The sequence below is a fragment of the Limanda limanda genome, chromosome 16 (assembly GCF_963576545.1).
Source record: "Limanda limanda chromosome 16, fLimLim1.1, whole genome shotgun sequence".
Lineage (NCBI taxonomy): Eukaryota > Metazoa > Chordata > Actinopteri > Pleuronectiformes > Pleuronectidae > Limanda > Limanda limanda.
The window spans coordinates 12,198,325-12,218,923 of NC_083651.1; the positions used below are offsets into that span (position 1 = coordinate 12,198,325).

A 20,599-nucleotide genomic window follows, 5' to 3' on the forward strand; every position below is an offset into this window, starting at 1 on the left:
GATGCATTCAACATTTATGATTATGTTATTTGATCTCATAGACACTCGACAATGAATAAAGATGGCCTTGTGTCTCTGTCTGGCACAACGTCAGACTGCACCAAACACATAGAGAGGTCTGTCCTCAGGCATTTATTACTTTCTGAATTTATAAATTCCCCATAAATACTATAAACCATGTGTTTAACCAGATCGAACCCATTAGGTGGTTCTAATTGATCTCTTTTTGATGAATAATGTAATGTTATAACTATTTTTTAAAACTCTGCTCGAAACTATACACTATACCATAAATACTACTTATACTTGTCATATTCCTTTCAAATCTTTGTAATTCAGAAGCCAACATCCGGGATCCTTTACTACAAAATATTTTAGTGGAGATATGCGACAGATACACGGAATTCAGCTATTCCTCTATGTGCGACTGTACTGCACCAAATCTTGTGTGTGCATGAGTGTGTAAATCACACACAGAAGGCTCCTTGTTTTGTAGGTGCAGCGTGTTGTCATTGTAGAGCCCGGCTGTGCACAAATACCAAGCTGAGAGTAGCTGTTGAACTTTGGAAATGTCAGCCACTGCTCCTCACAGACGGTACTATTGGTTCATTCCAGGGTCTCCTCTCAGCCGCCTTTCCTACACGCCATAAAACTTTCCCTGTGCAGAGAGCGACCTACTGAAGTCTTTTGAAGCTGCGTCTGTGTTGCGGGCAGGGGCAGCACAGAGGATACATGCCCCTTAGTTCAAACACACACCATCCTCTCTCCAGAATCACCTCAGGACATGTGACACCGGTCACGGTCAGAGAATGTGAGGAAGAGGAGCAGGACTTGTTAGCGGTGTGTTGGGTACAGAAATAATTACACCGAGTGAATAGAATATTAGAAACCCTGTTGCAATACAGTAGAAGTGTCTTTTAATAAAACGATTTAGTCACCACTTTCACATCAGCGTTTGTTGGTAAGTCAGTCAGCACAATTACTTCAAAACTACAGAAACAATTTCCATTGTGGAGGGTTTGGGTCTGAACTATGGAACAACCCTTTATATGGGGCGTGGATCTAGATTTTTATTTTCATTTCCTTTTACATGGTGAGAGAGAGCACCTACCTCCGAGCTTTGAAACATATTTGTATCAACAAATTAAGTTACAGTTGATATTCTGATGCTCTGGACATGATTAAATTACTTCAAAATGAAGTGATAATTAGTTTCTTACAGTAACTGATAAATAATGTGTTGAACTAACATGATTCACTTAAACAGTACGATGTGAATCAAATATTTTGGTTTGACAAGTGATGAGGAGCAATGAGCAGAGTGAAATCAAATCTGTTTTTTCAGTACAATGACCTCTGGGCTTGTTAGGTTGCAGGATTATGCAAAAAAATGACTACTACTTTCTAAAAGGTTGAGAAATGAGCCAGGGAAGAACCCATTAAATTTTATAGTGGATCCAGATCAGGGGGAAGTTCCAGGAATATTTTTTCACTTCATGTAATATTGCAAGATCAGGTTTTTCAACATTTTTATGCTTGTAATACTTGGATCTTGATGAAATGTTTACGGGACTGATATTTATGAGTGCGTTCAATTTGGTGCAGATACAAATATTACTGGATCTAGTGAATTTAAATGTTTCATAAGGGGACTGTTGGGCTTTGGTGAGCCTCAGCTCTACTGAGTCATTCTGTGTGAGAATGTTAGTTGTGAGGCTGTAAGTTCTGCTGCCAAAGACTTAACAGTGAACAAGGAACAACTTAATTCTGCATCTTACTGAATCCAGAATTGTGGATTGATGTTGGACATATATTTGGCCCCCAGGTATAAACTGTGGGCCTATATGGCCTCTGATTTTCAAAAATCCCACATCCATCCCTAGTGGGGAGCTGTCCATAGTGCTGCACCATGCTAAGAAGTATTAATGAATACATGCCTCATACCAGCACAGTTTTCTTTGCACTCCTGCTCATTAAATCCAGCTGTAAAAGGGACGAGCATTTCACCCCCCTGTCCCCTTCTAGCATTTCTCCTGCTGCTTCCCAAAAAAGAAAATCCCACGCCCCGCAGCCAGTCACTCACAGCGCTCGCTCTCCCGAGAACTTTACAGTATGTGCTGCACCACGAGCCTCCCTGATCTATGTGTTGTTTACATGTTGCTGTGGGTTCACAGAGAGGCAGCAGCATGTGATTGCTGCACCCCCGGCCTCAGATAATTCCTCTTCAGACGAAGGCAGTATAAACATGTGCATAATATATGACAACAATGCTCCGTCTTTATGTTAACCAGCTTATTACTTGCATATAGTTCACAGACATGCATGAGTGCTAAAAGGAGCCTGTTTTGATCAACTCCAATCAGCTCAGATCAGAACTGTAATATTAGTTTAACATATTTCACTTTTTTACCCCAAGCTCTCTCCAGGGATTTTGATTAAATCTCAAACAGCAAAAAATAACACCTGCATTATTGAAAGTTTTCAATGCAGGTGGAGGAAACTTTTCTAAATTGTCGCATTACATATCTCTCTTTTTTGTCGACTGTTGAACCAAGGAGATAATCCATCAATTGACAGGAAACAACTACATAATTTGCCCTTTGGGGACTATAACTACTTCTTGCTTGGATCAACTCTCAGCAAACTGCAATTGCTGACTCCTGACCTTCCCTCATCCCGAGCAGCAGCTCTAAATAAAATAATATTACCATCAGCCTCTGCTCACTTCCCTCTGCCTCCATTTATCTTTTGGACACGGTCTCTGGGGGTTAAGGAAGCTCTCGAGTGCCCTCATGTGTTCACTGCTGTTTACATGCATTTTAGATCAGTGGCTGTCTGTGTGTGTGTGTGTGTGTGTGTGTGTGTGTGTGTGTGTGTGTGTGTGTGTGTGTGTGTGTGTGTGTGTGTGTGTGTGTGTGTGTGTGTGTGTGTGTGTGTGTGTGTGTGTGTGTGTGTGTGTGTGTGTGTGTGTGTGTGTGTGTGTGTGTGTGTGTGCATATCTTAAAATTTCCTGAGATGTTTCCCTCGGGTATGTGAGAAAGCAAAGACTGTCTGCTTTTATCAGTGTTTATCAAGTGTCCAGCTTACATGTTGTGTCATGTAACCATTTTAAATGAGTCTTGTGCAAATATCTACGTGTGGGTGTGTGTGTATTTTAATATATGTGTATGATTTGTGGATGCACATCACCACAAAACAAAAAGTCCTTGTTCTTGTTATTTTTTTGACTCTGAAAGCTTTTGCGAGCGGGACAATTAAGCATGACCGTCTTGTGTCTTTGCAGGAAGTGCTATGAACCTGACGTGCCGGGCGTTTTTTGGCTACAGCGGCGACGTCAGTCCGCTCATCTACTGGATGAAGGGGGAGAAGTTCATAGAAGACCTGGACGAAGAGAGAGTCCAGGAGAGCGACATCAAGTAAGAGACACACACACTGCTGCTGCTGCTGCTGCTGCTGCTGCTGCTGCTGCTGCTGCTGCTGCACGGTGTTAAAATCCTTTCATTGGCAGTAATGAGAGAATAATGGCGGCTGTGGATGAATTCACTGCAAAATATTATAGGAAGCCAGCAATGGTTTTGGATGTTTTAGCCCATTAACTCCAAATTGCATAAACTAAACCAACCGTTTTCCTGAGATTTATCCGCGGCCTTGCATCATGCAGAGACTTCAAGCTTGTTTTAGATCACTATTCATTCACATTGACACCTTAATCCTTCCGTGCAAATCATGGCTTTGTCCTGTGAAAATGCACCGGCAGTCAGGTGGAAACTGGGTGAGACATGCAACCCTGTGCAGGGAAACAATAGAATACACATATCAAGATAATCATCTCTTATACAAGACAAGATCTGGAGTAACAGGAAAAATACATATTTTGATACACAAAATCCTAATCTGCACTAAATTCACCCGTTAATGGATATTAGCGCCCTACAGACGTCTGATTTTTATCATGAAGAACTCCTGCTCTCTCTCGATTTACCGTTTCTGTGACACTTCAATGAAAAGATCAAAATGTTCCAGAATGAAAACAGACTAAAGAGAAACTGAATACGACAATAAAGAAAAACAAATGTGGGACACACCTCAACCAAATCTCTACTCACCTGTCAAGCCAACGTGTAGCTGGTCAACCCATCATGCTTTGTTTGACTCAGACTCTTGGAAGACAGACCCTGGTTCATGTCTATTCATGGATCCCCAACGGCAACTCCCTTGATTCAGATGACAAAATTAACTGTTCATAACTAACTATCCCTCAGTCAGACCATGACGAGCGTCACAGCAGAGCCGCTTGTTGTTACTCCACCTCAACCACCTCAACCCTCATTCCTGCATCTCAACATCCAATATATCAAGTTCCATTCAAATCTTTCAATCACAGACTGTTGTGATGAGGTCCTTGAATGAATGAATGAATGTGCATTTAATTCATCAAAAGTTGTTTTATTTGTAGTTATTAAAAATACTCATAGCTCTCCACAGTTCCTTTTTGCCATTCACCTCTTTACATACAGTTCTTTTGAACCAGTGACCTTCTGATCAGTGGACAACATGTTAAACCTCCTGAGCCACAGCCACCTTAATCTAATGTAATTAAAACTTGATTAAAAATGAAACTTTTCATTGAGTACAACATCCCTTGCTGTGTGACATTCATGCATAAATCCTCTTGTGAGTTTAGCTGATGATTGTTTCTTCGAGTTCTGCAGCGTTTCAATTAGTTTTCTCTCTTCAAAGGAAAAGGAAGTGTGGAAATTTGATGGGAACACATAGGAAATTTATGTCAATTGCTCTGCACTTTGGACATTATTAGAAAGTGGGTCTCTGTCTCTGGATAAGTTGTGAAACAAACTGAAAACTGTTTTTTTTTTTCTCCATCTAATATCTTCTACTTAGAGAATCTCTTGCTCCTTTCTGTTTCTCTGCTGCAGAACAGGAAGCACATTAGTTGGTTTATACCAGACATGGGCAAAGTACGGCCCGCAGGTTTTTTTTTTTTTTTTTTTAAACTAACAATTTAGTAGCACTTAAATGGCACGTACTTATAGCACTTTATAGTTTTGCTTTATTTTTGAAGAAATCGTACTTTCTTGATTCTTGTTGTTCTGGGTTTGAACCCTCGGGGTTCAATGCACTTATTGTAAGTCGCTTTGGATAAAAGCGTCTGCTAAATAAAATTTGCCCGGGAGTGTGGTGTATAAGGCTCGAAAGGGCACATGATCTCCCTTCACTTTTTCCCTTTGCCCTGTGAGCCCTTCTCTAAAATGAGAGGATCAAGGAAACTAAAAGTGGACAATGCTTGCCGAGTGTTTAACACGGAGTCAACAACAAAATACTTTTTCACTGATGTCCAATCGAAGGCTGTATGCCGGATATGCCGAGAAACTGTCGCAGTTTTCATGGAGTACAACATCAGCCGTCACTTTGCTACGAAGCATGCTAATTACGCTAGCAAGCAGTCAATGCAAGAACGGGTGGCTGCAGCTCAGAGGTTGGCGACTAATTTACAGACTCAGCAACATTTTTTTTTCACAGACAAACTGCAATTAAAGAGTCATCTACCAAGGCATGTTTTTTGGGGGGCATTCTAAATAGCAAAGGCTAGCAAGCCTTTCTCTGAAGGCGAGTTTTTGTTAAATGGCCTTGCAAATAAGTGCTTTGCTACTTGGTAAAGGCCAAATCCTTTCATGTAATGATTTTTCCATGTCATTTATATTAGTTCACAAAAACACTACATCCATCTGTTCCTGGCCCGGCCCCTCTGTCAAATTTTAGAACCCATTGTGGCCCGCGAGTCAAAAAGTTTGCCCACCCCTGGTTTATACTCACCACCAAACTGAAAGCACAGTTTTACCAAAAGCGAGTCCATGCCCTGCTGTCTGTTCGCACAAATGTATATCTGCCCTGACATTTTCCACCGCAGATGAATGTGCTAAATGTCAAACACGTTATTTGAAAAATCAATTTCGCCCTGACCTCTCTTACTGTCTGATTTTACAGCGAAGTGATGTAAAAGTCTTCTCACCGAGCCTCACTCTCAGGCCTCGGGAACATTTAAAACAAGCCCATCTCCATGTCTCTCCCTGTGAGTGGTGTAACACATTTAAACAAGTCCATTCCCTGGCCCATGTGCATGTTTCCCATTAGGGCTGTTTGGAGAGGCTGCAGCTCTGGGGAGACAGCCCTGTCAGATGGTTAACAACCGCCATTTTTCACACCGCCGCCACTATCACTATCTCCCCTCGCTGCACTCACCTATAGCGGCATGCAGATGGTTCACGGGGAGCCGAGGCAGAGGGGAGGGAGCGGGGGAGGAGAGAGAGACAGAGAGAGAGAGGGAGGATGAGGCTGACAGGAAAGAAGCTAGGAAGAGAAACAAATATGGAAGGAGTCAGAGGAGGAAAGTAAAGAAGATACATCTGTGAAAGTGAATTTGCTTGTGAGCTGATATGAACAAGCAACAGCAACAAATTCATTTTAACCACGGCTGCTGCTCCTCTCTCTCTCACCAGGAGCACCCCCGCCCCACACACTGGCTGAGGGGGGGTTTTCTTTTCAATAATTCATACCAATATTTCATGCAGCGGGTCAATAATGTATTTGATCATCCTATCTCTGTTGCTGATGCTGCTACTCCAGCTTCTTTAGGTCCAGTCAGAGCCTCGGTTTTACCTCCGTAAAGGCAGCCAGAGGTTTGGAGAGGCCGAAAGGAACAAAAATGGAGGGAAGGAGAAACTAAACAAGAACAAATCTGTGCTTAACCTGCAGCCAAGCCTCCCTGTTACGAGTCAGAGTGGACCGTAACAGTTTCTGAGGGTTGCCTCTCCTCCTCAGGCTGGCACCCACACAGTTTTAACTGTATTACTAACGTATTACTAAACCTGAGTTTAGAGAACAGCACTCATGCATCGGGCTCAGAGTTTCTGCAGGCATATCTTTACCCAACTTGGAGCATATTGATTTGCAGGAGTTCATTTCTGTGGTACAACCCCAAGGCCATAAATTCTCATTTGCGCCAACGGGACAGGGCTATTTTTGCTAGCATAGCACGGATGAATGGAGATTAGCATAGCACGCAGAGATGAATAAATTAGCAGAAGAAATCTGGCCCAGCATAATAAAGGGCGTGATCGATGCATTGTTGACCCGTTTCAGTCGGTGTTTTGCAGGTGCCCGTCGAGGTGAATGCATAAAAAATAACGGATAACGTGAGAATTGATCACGAAATTAGCAAACACAGAGATTCTGCTAATGAGGAAGGGAGAGAATATATTGAAAGGCAAAAACAGTGCCTGGAGCAGAGTGCAGTTTGAGAGAGAGTTCACGATTAATTCATTCTGCTAACTCTGTATCAATAAACCCAATCACCCAAAAGAGAAGTGGAGGCTCTTACAGAGTTTTACAAAGATCTACACGCAGTTCTACAAATCTGACATTTAGTCGGTTGGATTCACACGGGCACGAACACTGCAGCTGATGGTCACTGTCTGGTTCAGGCTCAGCTGCGTGTGTGCATGTCTTTCACTTCTCATCCGTATCTGCTACTGCCATGCCTGTTGGGAACCTGCCTGTGTGGAATGGAATGTTCTTTTCCTGTGTTAATGCTCTGGAGCTACTTCAGAATTATTCCTTGTCATCAGTGAGTCCCTTCTTAAAACAAATCCGACAACATACTGTCACCTTTGAGTATTTCTGTCCTGGACTTTGTGTCCATCCTGACTGCTTTATCTGCAATTAAGATTTTATAGTGAAGGTTTCTCCTAAAATGACACTGAATTTGCCTCATTACCATTTTTGTAAGTTTGAGTGATTCACTGAACTGCTGTTTGTTTTTCATATGTTGTGTCAGAGTCAGTTAAACCATCAACACATTCTTCAGACTCGAGCTCACAACTTTCCAATATAAAAACTTTGAGCTTTTATTTTGTAGAAGTTATTGTAAGAGTGTTGTTGCCTTGACGGAGATCAGCATCAGTCGGATATGGTGAAAGAAAAATGAAATTATCAAAATGATCTAGCTGCGGTTTTGACTCACGAATTGGCCCAGTTGCAGAAGTTAATCTGAGGACGTAGAAGAAGACCCCCCCATTGAGCGTGTACAAATTTGACACAGCACTTCCTCGTGCTAGTAACAATATACACGCCATAAGATAATGGTTAACAAGATATGTGTTCCACAGACAGACAGTAGGTAGGTGTGTTTCGCCTGCACCTTGTGATCCACCTAGATCTTCATCATTTCCCACGTGAGGCTCAGGTTGTGCAGCGGTGGTAGTTATCTATATTGGGTTGTATGGCAACGAGCTCTGCCAGCTCATATAGTGCGATAATGTGAAACAGAGAAGCTTCAAAGTACCCACCACTCCCCGGAGAGACATGAATTATTCCCATGCCTCTTTCTCACAGCGGCCCAGCCCCCAACTCATTGCACAACAATACTCAAACTACAAATATCATCATCATCATCGGCAGCAGCTCTGAACGCCTCAGCCTCTCTTATGCAAAGCCGGCGATACACTTTCAATTACCGATATGTCCTTATGTGCAGTTTATCTGCTTGAAGACAAGAGAGTAGAGCGATGCTTAGGAGTCATCATACCCCGACACTCTTTCCTTCTTTTTCATTCCACTCTTCTTTTCATCACATCGCCCCTTTTTATTACATACTGTAAATACACACACTGCGTACGTGCACACATGCAAACAAACAGAGGTGATCTCTTTCTAATTTGCACCATGTTTCCTCCTAAGTGTCAGTTGTGCTGAGGGTGCTGTAAAAGTGGGCTAAATAGTGTGTCTAAGGTACGAGAGAGCATTATCTCCCCATTTCCTCCTCCATCAGGCTCAAGCAGCCCAGCGGGGGACACTCATTTACTTTATGGAATATTACTTTCTCTCCGTTTCCATGGCAGCCGCTATAAAAAGATTTCTCTCATTGCCATTATTTGATCCCCTCCCTGCACACACACACGCGCGCGCCGTGGAATAGTCCTTATTGATTTTTATTTTTCATATGTTTTGTGTGCAGAGAAAGAAATTAACATACAGTGAGGTAATTACACTAATACAAAAGGGGCTTTATCAAGATACCTTTGTTGTACAGAGGGGCACTGCTCGTGGGTAATTTTTTATCATATTTGTCATTTTGAAAAGTGACTTAATGGGTTTTGTGATAGTCCGTTGCAGGATTGTGACTCCTGAGGCCCCATCACACACATGCTGCTGCCACCACAGGACAAATTGACTTGATTTAACAAGCTGCGGCACTGTTATGTTGCTGCAGAGGCATTGTTCTCTAAGTTCTGTTTTTCTTTCTTGCAGGTTGATCAAGGAGCATCTGGGAGAACAGGAAGTTGCCATTTCCTTGACCATTGACTCTTTGGAGGAGGAGGACCTGGGAAATTATTCCTGTTATGTGGAAAATGGAAACGGCCGTCGCCAAGCAACTATCCAGCTCTTCAGGAGAGGTAGGAGCTCTCCAACGTTTCCCACGGCGCTTTTTGCCTTTATTTAATCATGAGTGGCTTTAAATTTGAAAAAAGTCCTGACTCTCTGACCGCAACGTTAATGCAACGTAAAGCAAACGGCCTCTGAATTATTTCTCACATTAAAGTTTTATTATTAACTTATTCACAACCCCACAACTAATATCAGTTAAATTAAGTAAAGTCATAATGTTCCTACTCTTTATTAAAGCTTTATAAGGATTGAAACATTAAAATGTCTGACCACACCATTATCTCAATTACCAATATTCTAGATGTATTGTACATCATTTTTTGCACACATCCCCAAAACTCCATCAGATTAAGCAACGTTGGGCAAAGTTTCATACTAATTCACAACATGTGTCAAAGGTTGAATCTGATCTCATCAGTATTTTTAGAACTATGAATATGTCTATTTTGTCACTGTCAAAATAAAGTTACCAAATGGCATAGGTTGAGACCAAAGCAGAGCAGAAATGAGATAAGTTTTGTTGTATACAGCTCGTTATGGACAGAAATATTTATTTATATTTATATATATATTTATTATAATATACAATTATTGTAGGTTTATGGCTGTCAGGTGTACACACACACCACAACCACTTCATGTATTAGAATATTTTCTAACAGAATTAGGACTTCAGATATCTCCCTTCACACATTACAAGGTAAATGAAATTCAGTATATAACCCAGTTATTATTTATTCTTTTATTTAGTCCTAAATTAACATAAACAGGGATAAAATAAAGCCTTAAATTGTTTTATTCAGTTACAAAAATCGGATTTCAATAACCTCATTCTTTGAAGCGAGTGACGCTACTTGTGTGGGAAAGAAAATTACAATTTATTTCATTTGAACTTAGTTTATGAATTTAATTTAATTTAATAAGAAATATCTATATATATTTCTAGTAAAGATATGTATCTGTGCTTGGTGCACATACTCTATAAACTACACTGCGGTTGCTATGGTGGCCATGCGGTTCTCCAGCTCGTAGTGTGACAGTGATAAAATGTAAACCTGTTCTAGCTGAGCCAGCCAGGTAAACGCTGCTTTAATACACACTATAACTCATCCTTCCCCAGCCTGGGTCTCTAGGTAGATGCAGAGAAGATAATAGAGAAGAGAAATGAATGGAAAGGCAGAGAGAAATAAAAGAGGAGGAAGGAAATGCCAGAGCGAGAGTTTTGATGGAGAGGGGAGTAAGTGAGATGAATAAACTGAAGCCTCTTGTTTTGAAAATGCCTCCATCCATGTCCAAAATTGTCACAAGTCCCACTATGGACGGCAGCCAAAGTGCAGGGCTGTGTCACTGCTGCGCTGCGCCAAAGAAATGAATCCAATTCCTCATAATCTCTTCTTTTTTTTCCTCTCTGTCTCCGTGCACTGTGCTCTCTCTTTTTTCCCAAACTCATTATGAGCATTGTGTCTCTTCCCAGTGAAGATTGATGCAGCTCAGCTTTGAGCCGAGCGCTGAAAACACTGACGACTGTCCAACCTCCGGGCCGATGCACATGTGTCCTGTAACCGCCTTGTTCTTTCAGTTTAACAGTAAACAACAAAACGCACAAAACAGAGTCCAATCTGCTGCCTCGTTTTGTGTTTACATAATTGCGAATGGAGTTGGAACCATGATATGTGTAATTATTTTTGAATATATGCGTGTGTGTGTGTGTGTGCTGTCCTCAGCAGAGCTCATGTACACGGTGGAGCTGGCAGGAGGGCTGGGAGCGATCCTGCTGCTTCTCATCTTCCTCATCTCCCTCTACAAGTGCTACAAGATCGAGCTGATGCTTTGCTACAGGAGGCAGTTTGGCAGCGAGGACATTGATGGAGGTAAAGACGAGAGCGTCTCAGAAAAAAATCGCTCCCTTTGTCTCTCTGTCGCTCTTTTTTGTGTCACGTCTGTCTTGTTCAAACTCGATGTCACAAGCAAGCGCTGATGAATGTGTCTGTGCCTTTGTGGGTTTGTTTTCATGAGAGTGAATATGTATTGTTTGTTTACACCTGTATTAATTGATTTTTATTATTTCGGTTTGAGAGCAGGATTTTCACATTCAGATGCTCTTACTCAAAACCCTGCGCTCACACTCAAATATCCCAACCAATAAAATGCTAGGTGTATCTGTGACTAATAGAGTTGCTCTAGTTTTGCTGATGGTACTGTTCCCATAAAATACAGAACTAAGAAAAAGGGTAATGTCTATGTGGTTTTTATAGTTGCTAGCAACAGTGTTCCAATAATGTAAAACAATTAAGATACTTGATTCTTTGCGTGCATGACCCTAGTTTAAAGGGACTCTCACCTTTGTTGCATTTTTACACTTTTTTTGGATAAGGTTAAATTGGTATTAATAAGGTAATGACACTCTAAAATGCAAGACAGACCCACCAGGAGTAAAAACAAACAATTATTTCACTCTCATAATATTTAGTGAAAACTTGAACCAATAAAATTCTTCGGACCGAAGGACCTTATTGGCCGACAGACCTGTCTGTTTGCTGCATGGACATGCAGGTTTTCCGTCTGCTTCTTGTGGCGCATTCGGGCCCGCGTCATCAAGGCAATGTATATAACTTACCGGTGCTTCTGAATCCGAATCCATTGCTTTGGTAAACAAAAACTCACGTGCGTGCGCGGAGGCAGTAGGTTGTAAGTCTGCTTGTGTAAATAAAGTTTCTTAAATAAAACACCGGGGATGGGAACGAGGGGGTGGGGCATTGGAGGAAGGCGGGATGATTTGAATGTGCTGTAATTCTCAAATGCAACAAAGGTGAGAGTCCCTTTAAGTAACCGCCCATCCAGAAGTCTCAAAGACATAAAGCTAACACACCCACAACAAGGCCCACAACATTACACCTCACATTCTTGGGGAAATTTTGCACCAAAAATCTCAAGCGACGATTCAAGGGCAGACGTTTCATGTTTGCGCAGAAGCAGCTTGACAGCGACGAGAAGAGCTGAGGCTTGAGCGCAAGAAATCTTACCAGGTTATACTCGAGTGCAAGCGGAGGGACTTTGAGTGATAGCTTTGCAAAATCTGAAATAACTAAGTCCTGCTCTTGAATTGAAAAACCTCGATCTTGAGTAAAAGAAAAAAAACATGCCCGTGTGTGTGATCTGTCAAAGCCACTATCCATAACACACTCTTTGGTAGATACAGATGTCTTTTGTCTTTTTTTCTGATCTCAACATCTCATTTCCTCTCTCTCATTGCTGTTGGAATAGACGTGCACGTGATTTTGTGTGTCTGTGTGTGTGTGTGCGCCGCTGCATAGGGAAGAGAGGAGACAGATTTTCAATTTGTTGCCCATTTAAAAAGAGATCAGTCTCAATATGTCATGGAATGATGCCCCCCCTCTGTGGTACTCTGGGACTCGGCGGGCTCGTAGCTCCGTCCCAGAGCGACAAACAGGATCGTAAACCGCCTGAAATTGGAGGTCAACTTTTTGTTTTCGCTACAGAACATAGTTAACTTTTCTAACGTCAGGAAAAGGATTCGTCTGCATGTGTCCCAGTATCTCTCTCTTCTCTAGCTTTGTATTTTCGAGCCTCTCTGTTTTTTCTTCTCAAAAATTCTGTGGGAGAAAAAAAAAACTGAACTCGTTTTCAAATCACTCGATTGTTTCTACAGTAGCATGAATTATCTATTACACACAGTTTTGTTGACTCAAACTTCCACATTATTAAGTCATACCGTCAGGGACCACTGATACAAGCTGTTTTTGATTTTCGCTAGGTGGTTAATTTGCGAGCTTGGTTGCTAATTTGAAAGCGTTGTTTGATGTTTGGATCCTTATTGAGCGCAGCCCTGGCCTTTTCCACCGAGTTTCAAAGCTGCATGCGCTCCTCAAAGAGTTTTTGAGAAAAAGTCCTTCTCCTCTTTTTTTTTGGCTGGCCCACATTCCACTTTCTACAGAGCATAATGAGTAGGACTTACTGATCATGTCACCAGCAGAGCTTTATTCCTGTCGTCTATTTTCTGCCTTTTAAGTTCTTTCCTCTCCGTCTCCTGGGAAATCATTTCGAGGTGGGGCAGAGCGAGTTGCTTGAATCATGATCGAGGTGTTTCTTAATCTACATCCGTTTTCCTTTCTCATCTATGCCACTTGACAAAAAGTATATGGACACCGCTGTCCACATATCTGTTCTTGGTCTGGGCTTTTAGAACTCCACCACTTTTTTCCTGTGAAAGCAAATCAAGTTGACTGGTCTGCACCAAGTTGGGGCTTTTATGGAGTCATACTACAGTAGTAAGAAAAATCGATCTAATGTGAAAAAGAGCAGGAGAAGTAAACCAACACAGTGAAGTAACTCTTCTTCTTGCTGTATATGGACTCTACTGTCAATTCAGACTAAATGGAGCAACCGTTGGCTCATGTGGTAGAGTGGGCGCGTCGCATGTGGAGGGTTCAGTCCTCGGGCGGCGGCCGCGGGTTCGGCTCCAACTCAGCTGCTGCTGCTGCGTGTTACTCCCGCTCTCACTCACCATTTCACGCAATAAAGGCAGTCAAAAAATATATTTTTGAAAAAAGAATCAGAGTAGAAAATGTTACAGCTATACAAGATAGTCAGTAAATAAAATCAACGTTATTTCAAATGCTTCTGCACTTATTCATTCTGCATTAATTGCACATTTTTGTCATCAGATTTTGTATCTATACTTAACTTGCATACTTTTTAATATATATGATGTTTGTCTATGTAACGATTATTGAAATGCTTCAATTATTCAAACTCAGTAAGAAAAATGTGACTTTGTGATGCTCTGATGAACTTACTGCATGATCTAAATGTTTAAAATTTGTGTGTGCTTATGAGATTTTGGGCTTAAAATTAGAAAATGTATAATTTTGGTTCTGCAGTGGAAGTTGAACCAAAGTTAAATATTATATTGGTTGAATGGTTTTAGAATGAGATGATGAATTAAATGTGTACACGTGTGATTGTGCCACAAGGACTCGAGGGACACTTTATTGTGCAGGATGTCAACGACTTTATTCCACCTTTTCATTCATGATCCCCTCCCTCTCTGTCTTCTCCCTTTCTCAGAAAACAAAGACTACGACGCGTACCTGTCCTACACCAAAGTGGACCCCGACCAGTGGAGTCAGGAGACCAGGGAGGAGGAGCGCTTCGCCCTGGAGATCCTCCCCGACGTCCTGGAGAAACACTACGGCTACAAACTCTTCATCCCGGATCGAGACCTCATCCCGACAGGAAGTAAGCGCTGTGGCTGTCTGTGCACATCTGCTGTGGTCGCTGCAGTGTTGCAGCACATTTCTTACATCCTGTCGTAGTTTGAAGTTTTTGTCGTGTGTCCTTTTGTCGTCAGTGTCGTTTTTCACTGTCCCCGTCTTGTGTTCCAGTGTTTTGTTCTCTCAGATCAAATTCAAGCTATATACACACTTAGACACGATTAAAAGAGGGTTCCTCCAAATTTCCAAATTAAGAGGAAAGGGAAAAAGACATATTGAACCCAAAACTGTCAACCAGAATCCCTTCTCTTGCATTCTCTTCAAAACTCTCTGGATAAAATCAGAAAATCATATTATTCCTCATTAGCTGTTCCCCTGATATGTTGTCTACTATATACGTTGTGTATCAAGAGCTGATATTTTGAACAAATGTGAAAATTCTGTCTGAACATGTTCTCATGCGTGCTAGCTCTGCTTAGCAGTGCCAGTCTGTGCCAGCGGTACACAGTGTGCTCTAGTTAGCTGTGATGCTGCGTGTTTATACTCTGGGCTTCATGTGGAACTGATAAAACGCAAACACGTCCTAGTTGGTCCAGACTGAATTAAACATCAGAAGGAAATGTGCAAAGGCTCTGAGCCCTGCTGACTGAACTGCCTCTTTCCTTTAATCAAAAGAAAATTGCCGCCAGTGTCAGTGCCAAGCAAAATTGTTGAAGATTAATGTCCAATCAGGGAAACATGGAATATGATTAATCATATGTGCAATAAAAAAGATGTGCGAGAGGAGCAGCCACTTTCTAACGACTGCATGTGTTGAGTATTGTTTCTGTGTGTGTGCTGTGTTCCGCCTGTGAACTGAATGTGCAAATGTTTATGTTTAGGTCTCACCAATGAACATTACCCGGATGACACTCGGCTCTTTGGAGGTACCCGCCCTCAGTCTCTTCCTCTCCTGTCAACTGCTCTCATTTACCTGCTCGTAGGGAAGTTTCACCGAGACGCTGCAGGTGGCGCTCTAATGCGATCTGAGGCATCAGGCTCGCTTCTGTAGACGGCAGCTCGGCCTAGACTTATGGACTGTGAAGCTTTATCAATCATCGCCGCCCATCTGTAGCCATTTGCTGCTTCGCTTGTCCACCATTCACCCAGTGTACTGAGTCAAATGTCCAGATACACAGAATGAGACATCACACTGCTTTAGATTACTAAAGACACATTATTTACTTCAATAAAGTCAGGCTTTTAAATATGTCTACACACACACACACATGTACAGTCCTTTTCTTGTTTCCATAAACTCCAGACCTAAACTAGAATGGCCTTCAGTAGAGCTTATATCTCCGCCAAGGCCCAACAATGCCCTTAAATTCAATGAGACCTCATAGCAAAGCCAACAAAACCCTGCAGATCATGAAATAACATTTTCTATTGCGAGAAAATTATTTAAAAAAGCAAATTTAACTTAAAACAGCTTTTATTGGCAACATTATAAGCAAACTAATGAGAAACAAACGTATACTTACTAACATTATCTCAGTTATACATTTGTGGTAGTTACAGATTTCTTGCTCTATTTGTTACTATACAACGGCTGAGCAGAATCCTACACACCTACAAAAACACAAGATACAAACTGTTACTTTGATCTGCGCAACATCCATAAATCGCTCCCTTGGAAAAATGGGAAAATGTTGAAAAACATGCTATCTGGCAATGTTACAGGGCTTCTTCTCTGACTCATATCACATCCTGACAAGTTGAATGGAAATAATATCAGTCATTTCTGCATTATCCTTGAAAAACATCCTATCTGACAACGTTGAACAAAGCTTAAAAAGATTCAGGGATCCAACCCCTGATCCGGGTCTGTGCCAAAATGTATTGGCTTCTTCCCATACAGTAGTTTTTGTGCGATCTTGCTTATAAACAAACAAACAAATGGACAGGGGTTAAAAACATAACCTCCTTGGCGGAGGTACAACAGCGTTACCAGGCAAACATTGGGTCATTGTCTTGTGTTTTGTGTTTGTTGCCTCACGACCATCCATCATTGTTCAGTGTCATTGTCCTGTTCTCATTTAATAAATTCTTTGGCAGAAAATCCTCTAAAGTAGCATCACTCAGCTCTCACGTCTTTGTATTTCTCTTTCCTTCCTGCAGCCTACATCGAGGATGTGGCACGCTGCGTGGATCAGAGCAAACGCCTCATTATCGTCATGACACCCAACTACGTGGTGCGGAGGGGCTGGAGCATCTTTGAGCTGGAGACGCGGCTGCGCAACATGCTGGTGACCGGCGAGATCAAAGTCATCCTGATCGAGTGCGCCGAGCTGCGCGGCATCATGAACTACCAGGAGGTGGAGGCCCTCAAGCATACCATCAAAACCCTCACCGTCATCAAGTGGCGCGGCCCCAAGAGCAACAAGCTCAACTCCAAGTTCTGGAAGCAGCTGCAGTACGAGATGCCGTTCAGGCGCACGGTGCCAATGCTCAGCCACGAGCCGGCGCTGGACGTCAGCGAGCAGGGCCCCTTCGGAGAGCTGCAGACCGTCTCCGCCATCTCCATGGCAGCAGCCACGTCCACCGCCATGGCCACCGCCCACCCGGAGCTGCGTTCCACCTTCCACAACACCTACCACACCACCATGAGGCAGAAACACTACTACCGCAGCTACGAGTACGACCTGCCCCCCGGAGGGACCCTGCCGCCTCTCTCTTCCCTGGGGAACCAGCACACCTACTGCAACATCCCACTGACACTGCTGAACGGACAGAGGCCGCCCGGGAAGAGCCGAGAGCTGAGCCTGGAGGAGGCGCACGCCAACAACGCCATGCTCCCTCTGCTGCCCCGGGAAACCAGCATCTCCAGCGTCATCTGGTAGTGATGGACGGGCTCTGCGTCGGCTGGAGGGGGATCGATCAGGGTCGGACGTGGCTGGGCTCAGTCGGGAGGGACACGGTTCATGCTCACGATTTTTGGTGAAAAGCGTTCGGGATGCATTTGTTGTTAACTGGCGGCGAGTAATGGAGTCACAGCAGGTTTTTGGACCCTGCTGCTCTGTTGTTTTTTTTGTTTTTGTTTTTTCCAAGGGGACAGCACCTGTGTTACAGGAGATGTTTTCTATGTGAAACTACAGGAGGTGTAACGAAGACACTGTTTCTTCTCCTAGTGAGAGACGGACTCGCAAGAACTCCACATTAAAGAACCAACACTCTATGGCAATTGTGCACACACACACACACACGCATACAAACACTCAAATATGTGCATACATACAAACACAAGGAAAACAGGGTCTTGTACATATATTTCAATTTATTTGTAGCATCAGTGTTTTCCTGTTTTGTTCTTTTTTTTGTTTGTTTCATTCAATCATGTTTATTTGTTGCCTTCTCTAACGTAGGACTTTGCTTTAACTTGTTAGAAACAGTTGTATAGTTTCTATTGTTTTATCTCTTTTTAGGTTGTTTTTGATTCTTCTTTCAACGCGCTTGTTTGGAAAGCCAGTGTGTCCATGTACCTGCGCTGTTGTGTTTTTTTTTGTTTGTTTGTTTTTAAATCTTTGTGTAGTTTAAGAGAACATTTTTTAACACTTTTTTGGAATCGCCTGGACATTTCAGGAGCTTCGAGGAGCTGAAACTTCTTTTCGTTCACCTGTAAGAGGGTGCATCTAGGGAACTCTCTTTCGACAAAAAAAAAATCATAGAATATGCAAAAAGAAGGAGGAGCTGGTGGAAACTCACTGTCCTGTGAGAGCGAGCAGGTGGAGCGGCTGGGGGGGGCAGTGCTAGTCCTCTCCAATCAGACGGACCGACAGACTGGCAGATCTCTCTCTAAAACGTCATATTTTCTACTGAGATGAACAGCCTTGCTGTTTTAGAGTGATAGTGAAATGCCTCACCTTAAAAAGAAATCTGTAGATTATTTTAAAAAAGAATTCTATTTTTATAACAGAAAAGAGTTTGCTTGAGAAGTCACGTTGATTTGCATTTCATTGACCACGGAGCGGGGGATTTGTGTATAAGTGTCATGCTGGTTTTGTATCCTTGCAACGTGATTCCTGATTTGTTCAGAGATTAAGGTGGTTTATGAATCCCACATGAAAAAATATGCCCTCTACTGTTCTAGATTCAAAAGTAAAGCATTTTCAATGTTTGTTTGTTTTTAAACAAAATATTATTCCCATCTTGATAATTACTTTGGTTCATATGGATAGTTCATGTTTAAGGAAAGAAAATAATTTGTGTTTTGAAAGACTTTTTAAATATATTTGAAGGTGTGATTTTTGAGTATGCATAGCAAATAGATATGTATTCTATATATAATATAGATATTTATATAAATATATAAACACGATTTTCACTTGGAAAGAAATGTCTATCTTTATAGAAACACAATCATTATCAGTTGCCCTTACTTTCTCACTGCACATTAAAAACATTGATTTCCTTTGGATGGTTTTCTTTTGTGTCCACGCTTGACTCTTTGTTGGCAGTAGAACCTGCTACTCGTCGGATCACGATCAACAGTCACGTAAATGATGAATCCACCACTGTCTGGGACTTCATGATGTCCGTGACACTCAACTGATGGAACTGATCAAAAGTGACTTGAATTTGTGAAGATCAGAACAAAACTGTGACCAACTCTACAAGAACTACAGGAGTATAATAGTAGCGAACACCATGAAAACAGTGTGTTGGTATGGACAGATCATAGACTGTATAGAATGATGGACGACATCACAGATCCCCAGAAGTGAATCCAAAGCATCTAGATTGCTGGCTGCAGTCTAGGTCATAAATATCAACCTCCTCCATGTTAGTGGATGGGGCATGGGCCAAACCAAAGATTCGTAGTACACGTAAAATACATTTTTCCACACACTGGTTTCTTTCATTTTAGCTACCGGTAGTTATTGTACAGCTTTAAAATGAGATTACCACTGTGGAACTGATAGCTCATAGCTTACGAAAACCTCTGTCAGAGTATATCCCAGTACACTGAGCTTGGCTGTGGGAAATAATATGGATACCTCCTGTCTTTGCCTGAAGTTTGAGAGATAACAGCCGTTTCATGGGTAATTCCCTATACTTCACAATACTTTTAATTATGGGGAAGTGTAAGTAATTATGTGGCTCTGATATTCCTTCATGTCTGCCCTATTTGACATATAGATCCAAAATTTCATTCATTATCGTCTTAAAAAGTCTTTAATCTAACTTGTTGATACCTGCAGGAACCCTGTTATGTTCAAGTGTCAATTGGACAAGATATTTGGTTTAAAATATTTATAATGTTATACAAAGGGTGAATTATACCAATCATTTTGCTCATGATTGGTTAAGGGTTTTGTGTTTCCGTATCTCATTGCCTCCCCAACACTACTTTGGCAGATTCAGGTTCCGAATGCGCAAGATGGCAGCGTTAGCATTGGGGATATTTTGGCTTCATTTCTGGATAGTTTGAGGAAGTGAAGACGCTTGGTTCATCTTTATTTGCCGTCTACGATGCGGCCTGTCTTTCTTTTGTTTTACAACTACAAAGTGAATTCATTTCAGTTTTGAATCCAAAAACCAAACCTTTGAGGGGACAGTGTGAAACATGCTCTGCCAACAGTGAAACCTGCTGAACCCAGAGGACAGAGGGACGGCGCTTATGCCCACATGTACGTTTGCATCCCTCCAATTATTCCTTCACTTTTGAGAAACAAATAACATAAGGCTACAAGCTGTGCAGCATAATGTCAATTCAGTGGGCGAAGGGAGTCAACAATTAGACAGCTTGTAATAATGGCGCTTGTGATCGGAGTTTGACCTTTTAAAATGTTCTGATTGGAGGGGGGGGGTCTTGGGTCTTGTAGCGACGAATGCATACCATGTAATTGCCTTTTTCCCCCGGT

The 20,599-nt window shown here is 42.0% G+C and overlaps 1 protein-coding gene across 1 annotated transcript in view; it reads left to right on the forward strand.

The window, feature by feature from the left end:
* Nucleotides 1-17,578, forward strand: part of il1rapl1a (interleukin 1 receptor accessory protein-like 1a) — a 142,847-nt gene extending 125,269 nt beyond the window's left edge. The window contains exons 6-11 of the mRNA XM_061088975.1: nt 3,284-3,416; nt 9,325-9,470; nt 11,187-11,333; nt 14,551-14,721; nt 15,578-15,622; nt 16,857-17,578. Of these exons, the coding sequence (XP_060944958.1) occupies nt 3,284-3,416; nt 9,325-9,470; nt 11,187-11,333; nt 14,551-14,721; nt 15,578-15,622; nt 16,857-17,578 (1,364 nt within the window). The remainder of the gene's footprint in view (nt 1-3,283; nt 3,417-9,324; nt 9,471-11,186; nt 11,334-14,550; nt 14,722-15,577; nt 15,623-16,856) is intronic.
* The last annotated feature ends 3,021 nt before the right edge of the window (nt 17,579-20,599 follow it).